Below are 19,306 nucleotides of genomic sequence, written 5' to 3' on the forward strand. Positions count from 1 at the left end.
AGGACAGTGTTCATCAAGTGTGAGATGCCAACAGAAGTGAAGCATTATCTAATTAACAGGACACAGCCAGGAATCACACGTGGACTCACACAGCTGTGCTGTCGGTCTGTCTGAGTCCACGGTTTAAATAATGGGAAACGAGGGAAATCCTGCTTTGGACACAATTCACCTCCCAAAGGAGGTAGGGAAGAGTGTGGAATATCAGCCAGAGGAATATGCTCCTCCGTCATTGTCCGAGGACCAACAGATATTCACGCAAAGGCTAAAAACATAGAAATGGATTGTATTAAAGGAAAGCAGCTTTGGTCAAACGAGAGGGTCCAATGCAACGACCCCAGCTTAAATGTATCAAAATGAGGCCAGAAGGAGTCAATTATGGAGCAGCGGCTGCTTGTGTCACCCTTATAAAGTTAAATATTCTTCAGAAAATAATGACTCAGAAATATTCATTTTCTACTTGATTTGATGTGAAACTGATGAGGAGCCTAAAGCATAATTAGCCGCTGATGATGTCAGCCTGTGCGGCAGGACTGCACTAAGTGGGGGTGCAGGAGCGCCGCCCCACCCCTCCCGTGATCAGTTTTCATTTTGTCGGCTTTTTAGAGCAACTAATGATCTAAGTAAGTCACTCAGCGCTGAAAGACGTCTGCTCTCACCCCGCTCTAATTGGTTGGTTTGTCTTCCTCAAAGCTTAAACAGCTCCTCTTCCTTCTTTGCCATTCGGCGCTCAGGGGCACGATGCTGTAATCATATTAGTGGATCATTTGCGACAGCTCTTTTACGACACGCAGTGTCTTTTTCACTCCAAAACCACCGCTCGCTCTCACAGATGTGCCAGGGGGAGTCCCGAAGCATTTGGAGTTCTGCTGAGACAGAGACTAAATGGAACGGGCCCCGGTAAATGCGTGTTAGCGCCTTCAGCGGCGGCGCTTCTGCACGAACAAATATGTCTGAAGGCGGCGACGGCGGGACGACGGGACGCTGCACTCCTGCAAAAGAGCATCGGCGTCACGGGATGTGGAATGATGACATAATCTTGCCTAAATGTCAAGTCGTCATCCTTGACTGTTCCTATTTATGTCTCAACAAACAACTCCTGAGTGAAAATAATGTTAGTTTATTAACGTTGGTCGGCGTAGCTTTGAGTTGGGCTTTACTAGCCCGCGCCTGCCAACTTTGGTTACCGTCAACAGCGATGAGAGGGGTATTCCGCGAAAAGGCCGCCGCCACACTGGCTTTTAAAATGCATTCTCAGCGGGGGGGCCTGTCGAGAAAATCCCCTCGCATTGACCGCAGACGCCACGGCAGCAGTCAGCCCCGCGCCGGTCTGTTTAGCAACTCCAGCTATCGATTGCTTAAAGTGAGTCCCCCACCGCAATTGGCATCCCATGACATGGGAGGAGAGCAGAGAGTGCAAGAGGTGCAATTAATTGCTCCTGGGGGCATCGGGGGAGTGATGGGGAATCAACACCAAGATGTAGCCCAAAAAAAGGAAATAAAAAGGAGAAGGGGGTGGGTAGAAATGAGACGAAAGGACAGTTGGTCATTGCCCAGATGGGTCGTTCTGCCCCATCCATCCATCCATCCACCATCCATCCATCCATCCATCCATCCATCCATCCATCCATCCATCATCCATCCATCCATCCATCCACCATCCATACATCCATACATCCACCATCCATCCATCCATCCATCCATCCATCCATCCACCACCCATCCACCCATCCATCCATCCACCATCCATCATCCATCCACCATCCATCCACCATCCATCCATCCATCCATCCATCCATCCATCCACCATCCATCCATCCACCATCCATCCATCCATCCATCCATCCATCCATCCATCCATCCTACGCTGCCTTACCTCCTCCCCCACGCTGCAGGAGTTTTAATTGGCTCGGTACGCAGTGTTTGCCCAAGCACTCGGTGAGTTGGGAGAAAAGCTCTGTGGGGGAATGCGCTGAGCTCAGTCAGGCTGGAAATGCATAAGATGGGAAAGAGTGGGAAGAGGAGTAACTTCTAGGTGCATATGAGAGTGTGTACGCGTGCGTCCATAACGCACCTACAGCTCATATCAACGTTGATAATTTTCTATCCATCCATGTGGATAATGAGCAGCCAGAGTTTTGGTGATTTCCTGTGAGGGGTGCATTTTAGGAGAATCAGCAATCTTCAGCACTCATTATATTGCTGCTGCCACTGCACAAAAAGTACCGGTCAATGGACCTAAAACCCCCCCTCCCCTCCCCGAGAGGGGGCCTCGACACAGAGCTGATGCCCAAAGATTTGCAGTGGCTTTGGAGTGAAATGTGTAGTTTAAGTCTCAATTGTGTGTCGTCACCCTGTAAAATAAGGCTTGATTCTCCTCCCTGTGCAAGCTGACTGTTATAAAAGTGGAAGGGGCTGTTTTGCCGCTGGCTGCAGGCAGAAGCACTGTTCCAGTCAGAGAGACTGTTGTGAGAAGTGAGTGGGAGTCTTGTTCCATGTGGATCGTTTAAGCTCGCAAGAAAATAATGGTGTCATCTGCCACAGGGTGAATCTTTGCACGTCTGTGACATTGCACTAACTCAATTGTATATGAGCCAAAAGGCAATTTCATTTTGCTTTGTTGATCATAATAACTTCCTCTTCCTGCTGCTTTGCTTCCTGAAAGGGCGGAGCCTGAAGCACCACTTCCTGGACCTCACCCAAACTCATCGGCTGTTTCCGAAACCACACACTCGTTCCCTATTCACTACTCACTACATGGGGGACATGGACTGAGTGAACTACGTAGCGCACTCAATTTAAAGTTAGTATTCGGACCACGGCGTCATTTACGGCTAAAGTGAAAGAATTTGACGCTTTAGTATGAAATGTGAAACAAACAGCGGACAATACGTACATTTGTAAGTCATCTCTCCTTGTTTACCCGCCATTGATAGATTGTCACGTGATAGTCTCTCTCCTTACAACTTCACACAGAAGGAGATCTGGGAGGTGTGTTTCAGAATAACCAGAGCAGAATCCTTCCTGTGGTAGATGTGCACGCATGTGGAGTGATACTTGGTTTCATTACTTCCTGGAAAGGCGGAGCCTAAAGTTGACATCATCAACCAGTGCATCTGCTTTGTCCTCAACATGGAGGATCTGTCAGCAAACTGAAATTTTTCTGAATTTTTCTCACGTGTTTATCTGTTTATCTAATTCTACTGGACTCATCAAGCTGTGTTGAATATTATTGTATTTAGCTCCCAATTTGCATAATCATTGTGTTTGAGTAAGTGTTGGATTATCCCCATTGGAGTATTAATTAGTAGTTTAGAAATCTATTGATAACGAGAATAATGTTGCTATTGTCATAAACAAACAAATCCTGAAATTCAATTAAATGTTGGATTGGATCCCAGCTAAAAACTAATCTGTCCTGACAGACAAACAATACCATAAAAAACCAGATCATTAATACAAGCTGGATTAGTAAGAATAAAAGATACAGAAAATCAAGATTATTATCATTTTACCTCAAAAGTGCATGAAATTCGCATCAATGGAAGTAAATTTAATTTGTAAAAAGTGTTTGCAAATTAAATAAAACACCATGCAGAGAGCATATAAATCGTAGTAATTGAGGCAGCATTTGTCATCTTTGTTTGCAGTTTTGCAGTCCAAACTTGGCAGTTTTAAATTCAACACCATTAAAATGGTTGATTTTCTTCACATATCCGCCTGCGTGTGTGTGGAGGACTGAATATCTGCGCCAGTCTTCTGCTCTGCAGCTGAACCAGTATCAGGGAGCAGGAGATGCACAACACTGCACTAATAGCCTTCTCCATACCCTCCCTCTCGGCTGGTTTGACCATTTGCTCCTCTTTTCAGACACCAGTTATACAACAAAAAGAGAGAAAACACGTTTTGTCAGTGGAAACGAGCCTGAAATGGAAACTGCTGAAGAGAAATAATCAGATCCTGATTACCAGCCATCAGAAAGGTTGCTGAAACAAACATGTGCAGCACGGTTAAACATAAGGCATAAAAATAGAAACGCTAACCCTGGATTCAGATCAGATTTAATCAACAATGATTCCATTCAAACTCTATTCAGTGTGCTACATGCAGCACTTAAGCAAATGATTAACCTATAATAAAAACCAGCACTTACTATTTTAAAAGAATAAGTGAAATATTATTTTATTTTATTGTTTTGTCTCCCCAAAACAAAATACACTCTCTTCCCTATGAAAACATCATGTGCTCACGCCCTCAGTTCCATATTTAATGCTAGAAATTCATCCAGTTACGAACGAATTAATCACAGAAGGATTATGGAGGGAGAACGACGTATGTCCGTTAACATTGAGACAGGAAGTAGCCTCGGCTGTGCACATCTGGTGAACCACTCTTCGAACCCACGTGGCACCATGCAGCGTGTGTGCGACGCGGATGACCTCGCAAACATGGCGATGAATGACGGCTGAAGCGGCTGACTTGGATAGAGCATTCATCGCAACAGTCGCCATGGCTTCGTTCCTGTTTGTCTACTCAGAGTTAAACTATGACCAACAGCTGCCTTTCGTCTTTTCTTTTACCAAAAATGAACAAGTGTATGTTGCATATTTAGTGGCGCTTGGAATTTATCGGACTGTTTTATTCAGGCAGCATATATATATATATATATTTGACAAAAAATATCGAGTCACTTCAATTTTTCATGTGACATTGCTTAACCCTGGAGGACGGAGACAAATGATGGCGTCATCTTAGCATCCACCCTCATTCTATAGAATGTTGATTAATTTATGAATCCATGGAAATCAACTTCAGTTGATTCAACTTCAGTTCAGCTTCATGTATATAGCGCCTCTTATAATCAAAGCCCCAGAGCCCGACCACCCAGGTAGCAACAGTAGCAGCAAGTGCTGTCCTTAACAGGAAGAACCCTGGAGCAGGACCAGGCCGGGGGTAAAGGGGGCAGAAAGAGGAGAGGAGCAGACACATACATGCTAATGTGTACTTTTTCAATGTGACCTGCAGGATTTGGCTGGTGACTGACCCAGCCTTGCAAAGATATTGATCCACAGGTGTCCCTGGCTCAGCTTCCACTCCCACCCACACACCTCTGCACAGCGGCTGGCACCTCCTTGCACAAAGCGCCAACATCTTACCAGCTGCACTGAAGCATCAATCAATATCCCCAAGGTACCTGCACAGAGAACATTCCCCAGGGTCCGTGCATCGCTCTCTATGAAGTGGAGGGATGAGTTCTTTGAAAAGCTGCAGGAGGTCAGACAAGAGGCCGGTCCGCTAATGTCCAAGGAACTGCTCAGTTCTTGGAAACGATCTAATCAAAACCGTCACCATGGACGCACTATATATGTTTGCGATCCACACCTAACATCGTTTCCATTGATGATTTAACCTAATGAGACATTCTAGATCTCACCAGCGTGGAGGCGGCGGCCCGGCAGATGCACTGTCGGCCGTAGTTCTGCAGTAGGAAGGACCTGTTGGGCCCAAATGAAGCGGAGTATTTGGATTGTTGTTTGGGCACATTATGAGCCAAGAGAAGAAGAAATGGGTCAATTTTATTCCCATTTGCTTCTCAGTTTGCAAGGCTCGTTATTAGAAGGAGGTCAGCTCATTTTGTGTGAATTATTAACTTTAAAGTGACTTTTGCTGTTGGCGGTGTTTTATTATTATTATTTTTTTGTCTTCTGCAAATGTTAGTTTAAAGAGTCTACTCTGATGCATCCACCCATGAAAACATTATTGTATTTTCCTTCTATTCAGCATAAAAATGTTTTCTTCCTTTCAAGCGAAGGGATAAAAAAAACCCTCTTTCTCTCCTGATGGTCTTCTGCTCTTGGATGAACTTGCCAAAAACGGAGCCATGTCAGAAAATGGTGACTGATTAAGCTGATAAAGCAGTGCTGGTTTAATTTGAAGGATATCTGATTAGTTGGTTGGTAGCTAGACAGTAAACATTGTTATGACTGGTTCTGCCGCTATTTTCATACTAATTTCTGAATTCTGTCTCTTTTTTTTGTTTTTAAGTGTCACAATCCTCCATCTCTGCTGGTCCAGACAAATAATTTACCCTCAAGTTTGCCATCATCCATCCAACTCTTCAGCTTAATATCTTACTCGATGGCCTTGCACAGGCGTATTTCACATTGACATTGATGATCAATTCATTCACCAGAGGATGTTACTCCCACCATCAGCTCCAGCCCCGGTTCTTCTCCACAATCCTCCTTTTCTTCTCCTTTGCCTTTGTTGGTCTTTCATTTCTCAACCGTGTTGTCAACATTCGCGGACAATAGTCGCTGAAGACATTAGAAGCTGAGCTGTTAGAGAAAATACCCACCCTGAACTGTATGTAGCCGTTTGTGTGACGGCTGCTGACATTATGTTGGATTCCTGTCACCGAACAACATAATGCCTTTAAAGCATTTGAAGAATCTGTCATTCATTGTGATTGTAATAATGGGAATGCTGATGTCTTACCTTCCAGGCCCCTCAAGGTCCCCTAAGTATGCACTTGATGGAGTGAGGCTGGCCTTGACTCAGATGTGATGTCATCTAAGGCTTGAAAGTGTGCATATATCTGCCCCCCCCCCCCCCCCCCCCCACTCTATCCCACTGGAAACTTCTCCCTCGCCAGCTCTTCCTGAAACTTTTATGCTCCAGCAGATTCTCCTCTTTAATCCTATCTGATTAGGACCCCAGTGCCCCCTCCACCCCCACCCCACCACCTCCAACTCCCCCCCACCACCACCACCACCTTTCTGGGCCCCATTGCAAAAAATGGAAATTAGTTTCCCGTAACATCAGCCGGAGACGATGTTGCTGCATTGTTCTCCACCTCTAAAAAGCATTTGTCAAAATTTGATCTGCGGTGCTTTGTGCGTCCCAGGACTATGGGTATATTTTTAAATGCACACGTGGGTGTGCACATTTATGGGTCACTAAAAATGTAATTCCAGATATGGGGTGTTTTTGTTAAGGAGAGCGATAGCGAACTCTTATCAAAAACACCTTCAGATCTGCCTGAGTGCTTTTCCCAAAGAGCTGCTAACGGGATTGTGGCTCGCCTGTTCACCTTTGCCGAGCACTGGGCCTTGATCGATATGTGACTAATGTGATCAGGGAGCGCTATCGCCTCATGTCTCTTGCTTTCTCCGAAACCCCATTAACCATGTTACTGTACAGCGCCGCTGTGGTCCTTCTCCTCCCCGCGCAGAGCCGCTAACGGTGACAGCACAATGCATCCCCGGAATGGAAGACGTCTGATAGCGTCTGGCGTCTCTAAATGTGAAAATTTGAATTCACGGTGAGGCAGATGGGGAAAATCGGTCGCCTCGCTGGCAGATCAACGCTGTCTCCAGCGATTCCGTGCAGCATCCTGGTGCGTTTTCATTTACCTACAGAAGCAGCAGTAAAAGGTAGCATGATCCAAGCACAGCTGATGGAAATGAAAGAGGCAAAGTCTCTGGCGCCCAGTAATTCCTTCACATTTCCCTTTCTTAACTTCGCAGCCCTTCCCGATCCCCCATATGCTCTTTCTCAGCGAGGGTCTTATTTCCACCCTCTTAATGAAATTGTCACAGCGAGTTATGAAACGGCCACAGTGTAAACAATAGCATCTGGCAAATAGATTGCCCGTGCAACGACCACTGAGCCTCCTCCAACAATTCAAGGATCCTCTGACGCGTGCAGACAGACTGATGGACAGATTTCAGGGGTTAAATCATACTTATCGGCATGCAGAGACAGTGTTGGCTCTACTGGGGTGTCTGCTAACCACCACATTGCCCATCACCAGTTAACCTGTCCATCATCTTGTGACATAATGGCAGAACTTAACAAGGCTCAAGTGACTTCGATGGACTCTTGATTACCACCTAGTGGAAGCTGTTGGAAGCTGACATATGATTCAAGTCTAAATGGCTTAGACACAGTCACCGTTCCAAAAACCCTCAACTTTTAAGTACAGTTTTATGATGCAGACTGGAAACGCCATAAATAAAGACGCAGAGGTCGCTGTCTGCTGCGTGCGTGTGTCCTGTTATTGTATCCCGCCGGGAGAGTCCGGCGCTACAGCGGGCCTGGCAGCCCTCTGAAAGTTCAAGCTGGCTGCCCTCCCAGTGTGCTCTTCCAACAGGTCGCCAGCTGGCCCGCTGCTGCCGCCGCCGTCGCTTCTACACAGCTCCCGCCATCATCGCTGGGGAGGCTGAGCGAGCGACGGCGGGGTGGGGAAACGGGGAGGGAGAAGATGCTGGCTGCCAGGTCGGACCGTTCTCACCCGCTCACTGGGATGGTAAATCTGCGTCCTGCGGATTTGTATGCAGACGGCGGACATGAGTAATCGCGGACTCCTTTGCGCGTTCTGCCATCGGGGATTGCTCAATGATCAGACACCACGCCGGTTTTAGAGACACTTGTGACAACAACAAAGCTGCGTCGGTGTAGAACACATTTAGGTGACAAGGTATGTGGCTTCCTGCTGCCTCTGCTCTCTAATGAAGTCCATCTGGAAGTTGGAGTCGGACAGCCGGGAGGTGGATCGGGGGGATGGTTTACTCAGCCGCCCTTTTCCCCAGCCGGGCGGCGAGCGTTCGATCAGCGGTGCTGAGGGCAGCACTGAACCGGCGTCACACCATAATTAGCCCCCCCTCAACGTATCAAAGTTCTGCTTGGCTGCGCTCTCCAGGGACGCACTCTCACGTTGACAGCGATGCCCTCGCCGAGCTGACTTCAGAGAAACGCGCCCGCCTTTAATAAAAGAGGCTGCAAATGCCTTCACGTGCACGCAAAAATGAAGTATATGGCGAAACGGAGCAGCGGAGGTTGTCAGCCTGACGAATCCAGCCTCGTTAAACCTTTCATCCCGTGGTTGCTTCATCTGCTCTTTGTAACATACAAGAGAGGCGTCCATGGTCTTAGAAGCTGAGCGATGGTGTCAGAGGCAGAAAGGACTCTGATGGGAAATAAGCACCCGCTTACTGAGCCCCCCCCAAAAAAAGCTTGAATTCGTCGACCTTCTCATCCGCCCACAGGTTTCGTTAATTTACAGCACAACTGTGTGGTTCATTTGCATGCCAACGACAGGAAATCAAATGAAGTCATGCGAGCAAGATGGCAGCTTAGTCCTGGATGCAGAATGCATCAGCGTGGAAGGAAATAAATCTATTTTTGTAATAAGCTCTGCGTGATAATTCACAGATTGAGCTCACAAAACCTACGGGGACGTGAAGAAACGTTACCCACATTCACCCCGTCCGCTACGGTTAAAGTTACACCCCGGCTGCCATGGACACCTTTCAGACGGAGGACACCGGGAATACTGTACAAGCTGGAAGTGCAGAAGACGATGCTCCATCAAAAATTAACGGAGCGTTTTTGTCAGATGTGCACCACCGCAGATCCCATCTCAGTTGTTTCCTTTTGGTGAAAAATTTAGATTTTCTGATGTCGGGGAGCGGATGTTGCATCCTGAGGTTTGAGTAGCTCTCCTGAACCGGCGCTCTGTTCTACGAAGCTTACAACATCATGAATATTTGAGGCGTGGAGATGGCGGCGGGCTCGATAGCAGACTCTCCCAAAAGCCCACTTAAGCGAAAGGCAACACAGGATACAAAGACTCACAAATTAAGGCGATGTTTAAAGTTTATTGCGTCTGAGCGGGCGGCCGATAAACCGGCGTTCCAAGAGATCCAAACCCGAGTGAAAGGCTCGCTCGGCTGCTGAGACCGGCAGAAATGGAGGCGTGCCTTTCCGCGTAACAAGGGAAGAGAGTCGGGCCGGATGGGTATCCATCACCTGCCACGAGAGAGGCCGAATCTCGCCTCAAAACTTCTTGACACATTGCAGAGAAATCATCCCCCCGGGGCTCCGTCGTCTTGGATATATTCTGGCTGCTGCTGTCACACCGCTCTCACAGCAATGCTTGACTGATGAAAGGCCCAGAGAAGCAAAATATGTTCTCGCTGAACCCACATTCAGGCAGATCAAGCATTTTTTTCCCCCCGTCTTTGTCCGGGAGTATGTGTGACGTATCCATCAGTTTCAAAAGGAGGCGGCATCAATGCGAGGACATGGATGTGGTGACGGTGCAGCGACTCTGAGCCGCCTCTGTTCCAACGTTCTGCGCTGACCTTCAGTCCTCCAGAGCCAAGAACGATTGTTTGAGATCAGTCTGTGATTATTCGAAGCCATCCCAAACATGGAACCACTGCATATCCAGCTCTCCTTCCAACGATGTGAACTGCTCCCCTGAATGAAAAGAGCTGGGAGCAGTCGGTGGGGGGGGGGGGGGTCATTAATGATGTAAAATAGGCATCAAAATGATTTTGGCCTGTTTGGACTTTGAAACAGAATAAACAGTCTAAAACACTCAGGTTTTGCTGGCGTCCAAATGAAGTTGGATTGGATATCCCTGCACACGCTGTCATGAATAAAGATTCAGGGTTCAAAAAGTGGGTTTTTTTGTTTTGTTTTTTTTTTTGTAGGAGGAATGTTTGTTTACTTCCGTCATGCTGAGCATAACGTGATTCATTTGGATAATCAGTGGTCCAAGATTCAAACCTGCCCACGCCAGCTGGAGTGGTGGGCAACACGGGCGACACATATTCCCCCTCTCCGTGCCTAATTTTCCTCCAACTGTTCAGGCGCTTCCAGGTTAAGTGAAGTGGAAACCTGCTCACGTGCACGGCCACGGCAGTTAGTGTCGGCACCTGAGCACGGGCCCGGCTGCTGATGTTCCGTGGTGGAGGGACGGATTGGAAAATGAACCTTTGCCTCCAAACATCAAATCACAAGAGCTGTTTGCTGTCTTCATTTCTATCAGAGCTGCCTTTGGTGGCTCTTTCTGGCAATGACCGTTTGAAAATGCGGCGGCGTGAGAGTAAATACATTCGGGCTGGAGCAGAAATGTTCCGAGCAGAAAGACCATTTAAAGGACAAGCGGGTGAGCAGATGGCAGAGCCTTTATTGCCCCATATCTGAGCCATGGTGGCAAATAGAAAAGCCAACGCTACACGGCGCCTGTTTCAAGCTTTGTTTGACTCCTCGATTACTTTTTAAAGTGGAGTCAGAACGCCATGTGGAGCGAAAATGGAAGGAGGCGATTTTTATCAGATCAGGAACACACAAATGTGCCACGATGCGTTGCATGTCAGGGGGAATGATGAAAGGAAAACAGCTCAAAACTGGTTTTTTTAATGACCCGGCCGGCCCTCCTCCGCCCGCTGACGTCGGATAAACTCACACCGGGAGCGAACACCCGGCTCTCCAAATCAAATCTTTCTCTTCTGGCTGATGAAACAAAATCAACAACCATTTCAAGAGCAAAATGCAATATTCATTGTTCATAAATAATTGATTTGTTTGCTCACGACTCAGCCTAAAGTGATTGTGGCCCTTTTTTCATTTGGGTGGCGACTGAATCTGTGGCGGAATCTCTGTCGCCGGGGGGGTGGGGCGGCAGCGGTGTGGACGTCATCCAAACACAACACTTTACCCACACTTTGTTGCTTCAACTGTGGCCCAGCAGCCATTCAGGACTTCCAGAAGATGCTGCGAGTTGCCCAGAGGCTATTTTATTCCTACAGCCTCGGAAAATATCTGCACAGTTGCGGCATCTCTCTCACAAAACATCTAATTACCCAAATTTGCGTGGCTACAAACACTGATTTTCAGCGGCCTTCAGGTTCCAAGAGGTTGAATCTGTGTATAATTTACTGAACAAGGATTTAAATAAACACTCTGCCGTGTGTCACAGCTGTACTTCAACGTCCCTCACATATAACACCTTCCACAATAATAATAAAAAAATAAACCCGGAGCGAGATTTTTCCTTCAGAATTCCTCCACAGACATGAAGACAAACACCCTTCACGTTCCCTCCGTCACAGAGGATAATGACATTCTTTCCAGCACAAACCCGCCTTTTAAACCCAATAAAGGCGGCTCATCGTCACCTGTTTGCCTCCGTGAAGTAGAGATCTCAATACCGTTGGCGCCATTGGCAAGAATGCTGCATTCATTGTGCGGCTAATTTGCCCTGAAATGTAAAGACTTTTTATTTAGCTGTTTTTGATGCATGTCAGTGTAAATTCAGCTGATCTACTGACTGTCAGGATAATTAATTATGTTATCAGATTAGCTCCACCTCGTTTATTTATTTTTTTTGCTTCTGTTGTCACTTTTATTATCAGATAGCAGCATGAGCACAAACAGACAGCCGCTTTGGCAGGAAGGAGCACGATAAACCACTTTGATTTGCTCCAGTCTTCATCTGCGATCAGCAATTAACTCAATCGAGTGGGATCAATAATGCGCTGCGATATAGCTGATGCAGTCGGACGCTGGCTACAGCACCCGACCTCAGCGCAGGTTCATCCTGTTTGTGGGTTTTAAAGAAACAGGAACCCCCATGAAGGCCTGTGCTTCCCGGATCCTGACAGAAATCTGCCTCTCTTCACCCCAGTTATGTGTGTAAATACTGCAGACGGGGCCTCTCGCTGCTGTGAATACTGAGTGTGTCAAAGTGCCTCTACCCGGGGAAAAAAAGGGGGGGGGGGGTGTTGGTTGTCTGAGGGAACGTTTGTAAAAGGGAAGCTTGAACTGTGCCTGTCAGAAATGCTGTTTTTTTAATAGTTGGGCCAAAGCCTGTCCTTCAGCACGAGATCTGACGCTAGGCTGTGTTAAAAGACCACTTCCTTCAACAGAACCCTCCCCCCCCCACCCCACCCCCATCACAAGCTACGGCCAAGGAGAGGAGTCACCAGCATCTGTAACTGTGTCCTGAAAGCGTGGATAAATGTTTTCCCAGGGGCAAAGGTGACTCCCTTTTACTGAAACCTTCAAAAGTCCAAAGGCTGGTGCCGGTTTTCCAGCCTGTGTCTGTTTCCCTGTGAAAAAGTGACACCTGTCTTGTTCAGATCCCTTCAGATGTCACATTCAGACACTGATGCTGACAATATAAATGAAGCGTCACTAACCAGACCAGACCGGACCAAACGGCAAATAGGAGAATGGTTTCTCAGAGCCGCGGTGGAGCCGCCTCCACAGGTGGCCATCGGCGGTGTGTCTTTTAGGGCAGCCAGATGGAAAAATGCACGTTGTTCCATTTGAGATTTGCTCAACGGAGCACAATATTGCCGTCGTGACAACACCGCAACACCCACCCTCGCTGCCAGACGCGCGCTCCTCCCCGGCCGACCCCCTCCTCCTGTACAGTGAACTGGGTCTGCTGAGGACGGAGCCCACCGGGGCCTTCCCCAAATGCCAGATTGTCTCCTTTCATATCTCATCCAGCACCTCACGCACTATATCACTGCATGTATTTAGGGGAAATTCATGCAACCTGCAAAAACAATAGCAGCGAGGATACACACACACACACACACACACACACGCTTAACACACATTTCCGCCTGTGCAGTGTAGTAACTCTCAACAATATTGGATTCAAAGTGCTCGTCTTCGATCCTGCAGAAAGCTGAGACAACCCCCCATTGATCTCCCTTGCGAGCCCTTATTGGCTGGTTGATGCAAATGTACAGTAATAAAGACAACAGTGGCAGTAACAAGCAGGTGGGACACTTGAGGGGGCATTCAGTCCATGTTCAAAGTCTGACGGCTCAAGAAGCTCCCAGGGATATTTTCCCCTCCAAAATTCATTCTGACAAAGGCCCTCGAGGTTGAATAGATTCATAAGATTCCCTTCTTTGTGCCTGCTAAAGCGAGGATCGTGAAAGGGAGGCAAACAGAAAAAGAGTGCAAAAAAAATAGAATAAAAATGTAAAGTGAAATTCTAAACCTGAAATAAAACTCGTGCAGAGATTAAAAAAGGGATAAAATGAATGGAAGAGATCAGTGATTTAGAGTCTGGAATTCAATTTAGAGATGCCTGGATCGATTATTAACTCTCAATAAATTGGTTTTACTCCCCAGCTGTGTGGCGCGGGGCCGGCCGGGGGCCGCTCGGGTCAGTCGGCGCTGGACGACAAAGACTCATTTGGAGATAAAACCCTTATGTTGATGTTGTCTTTAGCCCATCTTGAACCGCTGAGCTTGTGCTGTTCAAAATTATGGCCTGATCATAAACCCAGGGTGACCCTCCCACAATCACCCCCCGTATGTTATTCGGCCTGTAGAGGGCGCTAAACCGCTCCCGAAGGCGCAGCTGACACCAACTGAATTCTATGAACAAACGGTAGAATAATATCATTTCAACAAACTTTCTGCATCTTATTTAAAGGGATTAAAGACTCTTTGATCAGGCTGAGGCGGTGATGAGTCAACTCTGTACAATTAGATATTTAATTAAAACAGAATCTTTTGACACTGACAAAAGGAATAGTGTGTACTTTTGAATCGGGAAAAATATTATGCCAATTAAAAGTGCTGAATAAAATTGTGTTGCTAGGAAACAGGTAAAGACTAACTTACATCCTGCGTGCTGTCAGAGAGGCCGTGTCAAACAGATCCTTGTACATACGTGTAAGGTAGCTGGATTTATGTTTGCCTTTCTGCTTGTGGCCTTGACAATAACCCTCTGGATCTAAGAGTGAGTAGTAGCATCCGTTTCCCCAAACTTTGCTGGTGATTATCAAAATGTTCAAGAACACCAGCTGAGCAAAATAAAAACCTGGTTTTGTTCAAGGATTAAGCATCGTACGTGCAACGATTTTAATGATCTGCTGTGAACGCATGAAATGATGGAGGTTTGATTCTGCCTCTTCGGACCACACTGAAGTTCATTTGAGGCTCTTTTGGAGCAACTTTGTTACAAATTGATGATAGAAGACGTGTCAGGAGGACTCAGGGGACACAGGTGGGGTCGTCTAGTGGCGCTGGTGTTGATCCTGATCGGGCTTATCAGCTGCCCCATTTACCAACATCAGCTGCCAATCAAGACCCCCCCATTCATTACAGCTGGGGACTGATATGTCTTACAGGCCACCTGAAGGCACAGTTATTAACCATGACCCAAGTCTTCCTCTGTTTATGTTGCATTTATGGGGGAAAAAACAGAATTGAACGAGCTGCATGAAATCACGTTGACATCTGACTTTGAGATAGATCTGATGGACGGTATCTGATGAATGCTACATGACAGACATCTCATCCTGCCAAACTGATAAAGGACGCGTGGGCAAACATGCGGTATTCTAGATTCCAGAGCTCCTTTCTCTCCCCCCTCTCTCTCTCTACCTCCCTCTCTCTCTCTCTCCCTGTCTCTCTCTCTCTACCTCTCTCTCCCTCTCTCTCCCTCCCTCTCTCTTCCTCTCTCTCTCTACCTCTCTCTCCCTATCTCTCTCTCCCTATCTCTCTCCCTGTCTCTCTCTCTCTACCTCCCTCTCTCTCTTCCTGTCTCTCTGTACCTCTCTCTCCCTCTCTCTACCTCCCTCTCTCTCTTCCTCTCTCTCTCTCTCCCTCTCTCTCCCTCTCTCTCTCTCCTCTCTCTCTCTACCTCTCTCTCTCTCTCCCTGTCTCCCTCTCTCTTCTCTCTCTCTCTCTACCTCTCTCTCTACCTCTCTCTCTTCCTCTCTCTCTCTCTACCTCTCTCTCTCTCCTCTCCCTCTCTCTCTCTCTCTCAGCAGCTGCGCCTATCATGCCTTTCCTTCCCTGACGCCGAGCGAAGCCTCCCATACAGATGAGCGCTGGAAGCCACGCACCTCTTGACGTAGCCACAGACCGGTTGCGGTGCCACTCGGTCTCCGTCGCACGTATATGCGCAACGTGACTGGTGCTGAACTGGATGCTCGGCCCCGCACCTCCAGCTCCCGTCGTCATCGGAAAAAGTGGTCTCCGCAACGCCGGTGACGGTCGACGGTGAACCCCGCTGTGGAGCGCTTTGGAGAGCCCGGGACCGGGACCGGGACCGCCGCGTCGTCGATCGTTTGACCCGGTGATGTGAGAGTACGCGCAAGCTCCTGAAAATAGCCGGCTTGGGGTTTTTTTTTTTTTCAGCCCTGAAGGTGAAGAGGGAGAGGAAGTAAGAGTGTGAAGCGGTGGTGATGGCTCTCTCGTCCGCGCAGCAGCTGCAGAGCGGCCGGTGAACCACAGCTGGAAATGAGGAACTATGTCCGCACGTCCTCGCCCTCCTGCCCGTGGTCGACAGCCTGAGCGCGTCCCGTCCGTCCGCCTCCTCCGGGGTCTTCGCTGAAGTCCAGGTTCGCACCGTGACGCCAAGACGCGCCTACCTGGAGCCGAGAGGAGGCTGCTATGTGCTAAGGCCGGGCTCTCTGCAGCCCACTCCCCCCTGCGCCCCGCTTCCTTCCCCGCATCCTCCCGCGCTAGATGGCACGCAGTGGACATTACATCCATCACCGCCCCAGCGTGGCATAAATACCTTCAGAGCCGCCGCCGAGAGCACAGACGCGCACATCGAAGCGGAGCCGCGTCTGTCCAACCCCTGGCGCACTCGCGAAAGATCTCCTTCCGCCGAGAGCTGGATATGCTGAGACTAACGTGAAAAGATGGATCTAATTATCTGTGTTTGGGGGCTGCTGACGCTGGTCGCGGAGGGCGTGCGTTGCCAAGGAGTGTACGGTGAGTGCGGGGACGCGGATGTGATCGTGACCTTGTGCAGACGATGGCCACTTGTAATCTGTTCAGAATCACAGTCCAGTGATCGCGCGCGCGCGCGCGCGCACCCAAGACCCTCCGCAACACCAGCTCACATGAAGGGTCTGGACGTCATGTCTGTGGGAGCCTCAGTGGGTCCAGCACAGACCAGATTATACTGATTTATGGGTCGCGATTTATGACGACGCGTCTCAGACGTTTTGATTTGCTGATTATGATGAAGACAAATGCGTGTTTGGATGTAGCCGTTCACAGCCGTGCACTGTTGTCGTGTGCCACTGCCAACCTCCTCCTTATCTCCATCTATCTGATCTCTCTCTCTCTCTGTCCCTCCCTCACACACTCTGCTTGCACATTTTTCTATCTCTTCCTCGTGCAACCAGTGGCGCCGATGGCGTCTCAGGTGAGGCGCCGTCCAGATATGATCGATGTGCACTAACGGTGTGCTCGACCCCTGCCCCTGCCCTGACCTTAGGGCTGCCACGGCAGCTCCAACCAAAGCCGAGGCTGTGCGGCGGGAATGCGAGGTGGAGCTCGGAGAGGAGATGGCGTCCTTCAGAGGCCTGCGGCGGCGGCGGCGGCGACGACGCAAGGAGAAGGCATGACAGGAGCAGTCACGGTGCTGCACCTGTCCAATGATCTTCCAGGGTCGTATCTGTTCCTTCGCCAGAGCGGGAGAAGCGAGAAAGAGATGATAAATCACGGCGTGTCGAGGCAGTTGTGGCGTGACGGCTCATGTGGTGCACGTGCACACATCAGTCGCCAGCACCTGCCGCACATCCAGGAACGCTCCGTGTGATCCGCCCTTCCCGCTCACGCCTCCAACCCTCCGCTCACTGGGGTTTGCAGTCTTTGGACGTGGACGCTTCCTGCACCGAGGCCCCGCGGGCGCGTCTTCTCATCGGGCGCCAGCGTCTCCAGAAATCACCGTCGATATCCTAATCTGGTAAATTGGCCTCGGCGAGACGCGCGGGGGAGACAGGCGTGACGCTAACCATCAGGAGTGATGAGGGGAACGCCAGATCAAAGCGGCGGCGGGTTTTGGTGCGAGCAGGCCGACTGTGTTAGTGCGTGCAGATGAAGATGCACGCTCATTAGTGGGGATCACATCCCATATTGCTTGATGAGTTGCCACTGAGGTGTGTGTGTGTGTGTGTGTGTGTGCGTGTGTGTGGAGAAGCAGGCCTACAGCAGCAGCAGATGAGATTAGGAGATGCAGCAGAGGAATCTGTTTGAGGGTTTAAGCGTCCTGTGTGTTGCACGCTCCCCGCCTGCTTCCTCCACCACTGCACCCACTTCTCAAAGTGCATCTGTCGCGTTTTATCGCCGCCGCTGCGTGTTCTGCCATGGCAACGGGGTAAGAGCTGAAGTGAAGAAGCGCACAGGCGCGCTCGTGTGTCATTTCCTCTTCAATTGTGAGATTCGTGTTGAAACTAACAAAAAAAACCCATCCCTTATCTGCAGGGCTCAAATGAAAGTAGCTAGGTTTGTGTCTGAAGGGCGTCAGCAGGTGGCGGCGTGCGCAGCATCCATTCAAAGGAGGCGGGTACAGCTCCAAAGTTCCTTGGCGTTACTTCAAATGCTTCGTGGTGTGAGGAGTGGGCAGAGGAACGGAGCCCCGGAGTCCATCCGCCAGTTTCATCTCCTCCCGTCGATGTTCATCGGCGCTCTTGAGTAAATGGTGGAATCATAATGTAGTAATGAAGAAATTACACAGTCGTGTGTTAAGTGGTGCTGCCAGAGTCATTAGAGAGGATTGATGACGCTGAGTCGTCCCTCCGTGACTCCAGGCCCTCACTGAGAGGGACCACTCTGCCCACCGGTTGCTGCCTCCCCGGCGGAACAAGCCCCTCCTCCCTCCGCAGTTGAAAAGAGATGCATCCTGGGACGTAACTTTTCTGGAGGCGTCCCACCTGAAGGAAGTTCTGATTGCATCAAAGTGGGCCGTGCTGCACCTCTGCGGGGCTGACAGGCGTCACGTCGCTTTGCATGACAGCCCTGGAGAGGGAAAACAGTCCCTGCTGCTTTTTTCTCCCCTCCTCCTCTGATTTCTCCCCCTCTGTGTCATTTCTGTCTCTTGCTCCCTCTCGTTTGCATTAAAGTCCAACCAATTGCCGGGCTTTCTTTTCATGAGCCCCGGTTCAGACGCTTTGGCTTCTAAGCTATGCAAATGCATTCTGCCAGTGAAACTAAAGCCGTCTTTGTTGGTGCTCAGAGGCCTCCTCCACAGAGTCCTTCATCATTCCTTTGGATCGGGACCCTACATTTCCCACCGTAATGAGACCGCGGACGGCTCTACCTCGTCTCTCCCGTCCCATCTCCCTACCTGTCTTTCCCCTCCGTCTGCCCGTCTTTCCCTCCGATTCCCCCGGGGGCCGCAGCAGTGGGCGGATGTCTGCAGCACGGACTTCAATTAAACCGATGAGGATATCGCAGCTTATCTCGGTACAGAGGAATTCCTGCAGCAGCATGGCGTAGGATTCACGTTGGGAATTACGGCGCATCCCTGGGCGGGGCTTCTGACGGCAACTTAATCATACAGAATGTCAGTTCTCTTTGGGCCAAGTCCTCGGAGACTCGTGCCGAATGTTCACTACAGAGACAATGTTTGAACTTAAAGGCACCGCTGGCGAGCCGCTTATACGCTGGTAATCTTTGATTGTGTGACGGTAATATTCCGATACAATGGGATAAATACGCACCTGCGGCTCCTAGCTTC

The 19,306-nt window shown here is 49.2% G+C and overlaps 2 protein-coding genes and 1 long non-coding RNA gene across 8 annotated transcripts in view; 2 read left to right on the forward strand and 1 right to left on the reverse strand.

Moving 5' to 3' along the window:
* The window catches only part of LOC130515852 (uncharacterized), a 68,551-nt gene extending 52,225 nt beyond the window's left edge, over nt 1-16,326 (reverse strand). For all 3 annotated transcript variants that reach the window (XM_057016392.1, XM_057016394.1, XM_057016391.1), the window contains exon 1: nt 15,675-16,326. In XM_057016392.1, the coding sequence (XP_056872372.1) occupies nt 15,675-16,326 (652 nt within the window). The remainder of the gene's footprint in view (nt 1-15,674) is intronic.
* On the forward strand, nt 2,145-8,528 carry LOC130515856 (uncharacterized). Its single transcript, XR_008947285.1, has 3 exons — nt 2,145-2,897; nt 5,023-5,187; nt 6,043-8,528. It is a non-coding gene; the product is annotated as an uncharacterized LOC130515856 (long non-coding RNA).
* LOC130515851 (MAM domain-containing glycosylphosphatidylinositol anchor protein 2-like) overlaps nt 16,267-19,306 on the forward strand; it is a 106,064-nt gene continuing 103,024 nt past the window's right edge. For all 4 annotated transcript variants that reach the window (XM_057016388.1, XM_057016390.1, XM_057016387.1 and 1 more), the window contains exon 1: nt 16,267-16,551. In XM_057016388.1, coding sequence (XP_056872368.1) covers nt 16,479-16,551 — 73 coding nt within the window. In that variant the 5' untranslated portion in view covers nt 16,267-16,478. The remainder of the gene's footprint in view (nt 16,552-19,306) is intronic.

Source organism: Takifugu flavidus, chromosome 19, assembly GCF_003711565.1.
Source record: "Takifugu flavidus isolate HTHZ2018 chromosome 19, ASM371156v2, whole genome shotgun sequence".
Classification (NCBI taxonomy): Eukaryota; Metazoa; Chordata; class Actinopteri; order Tetraodontiformes; family Tetraodontidae; genus Takifugu; species Takifugu flavidus.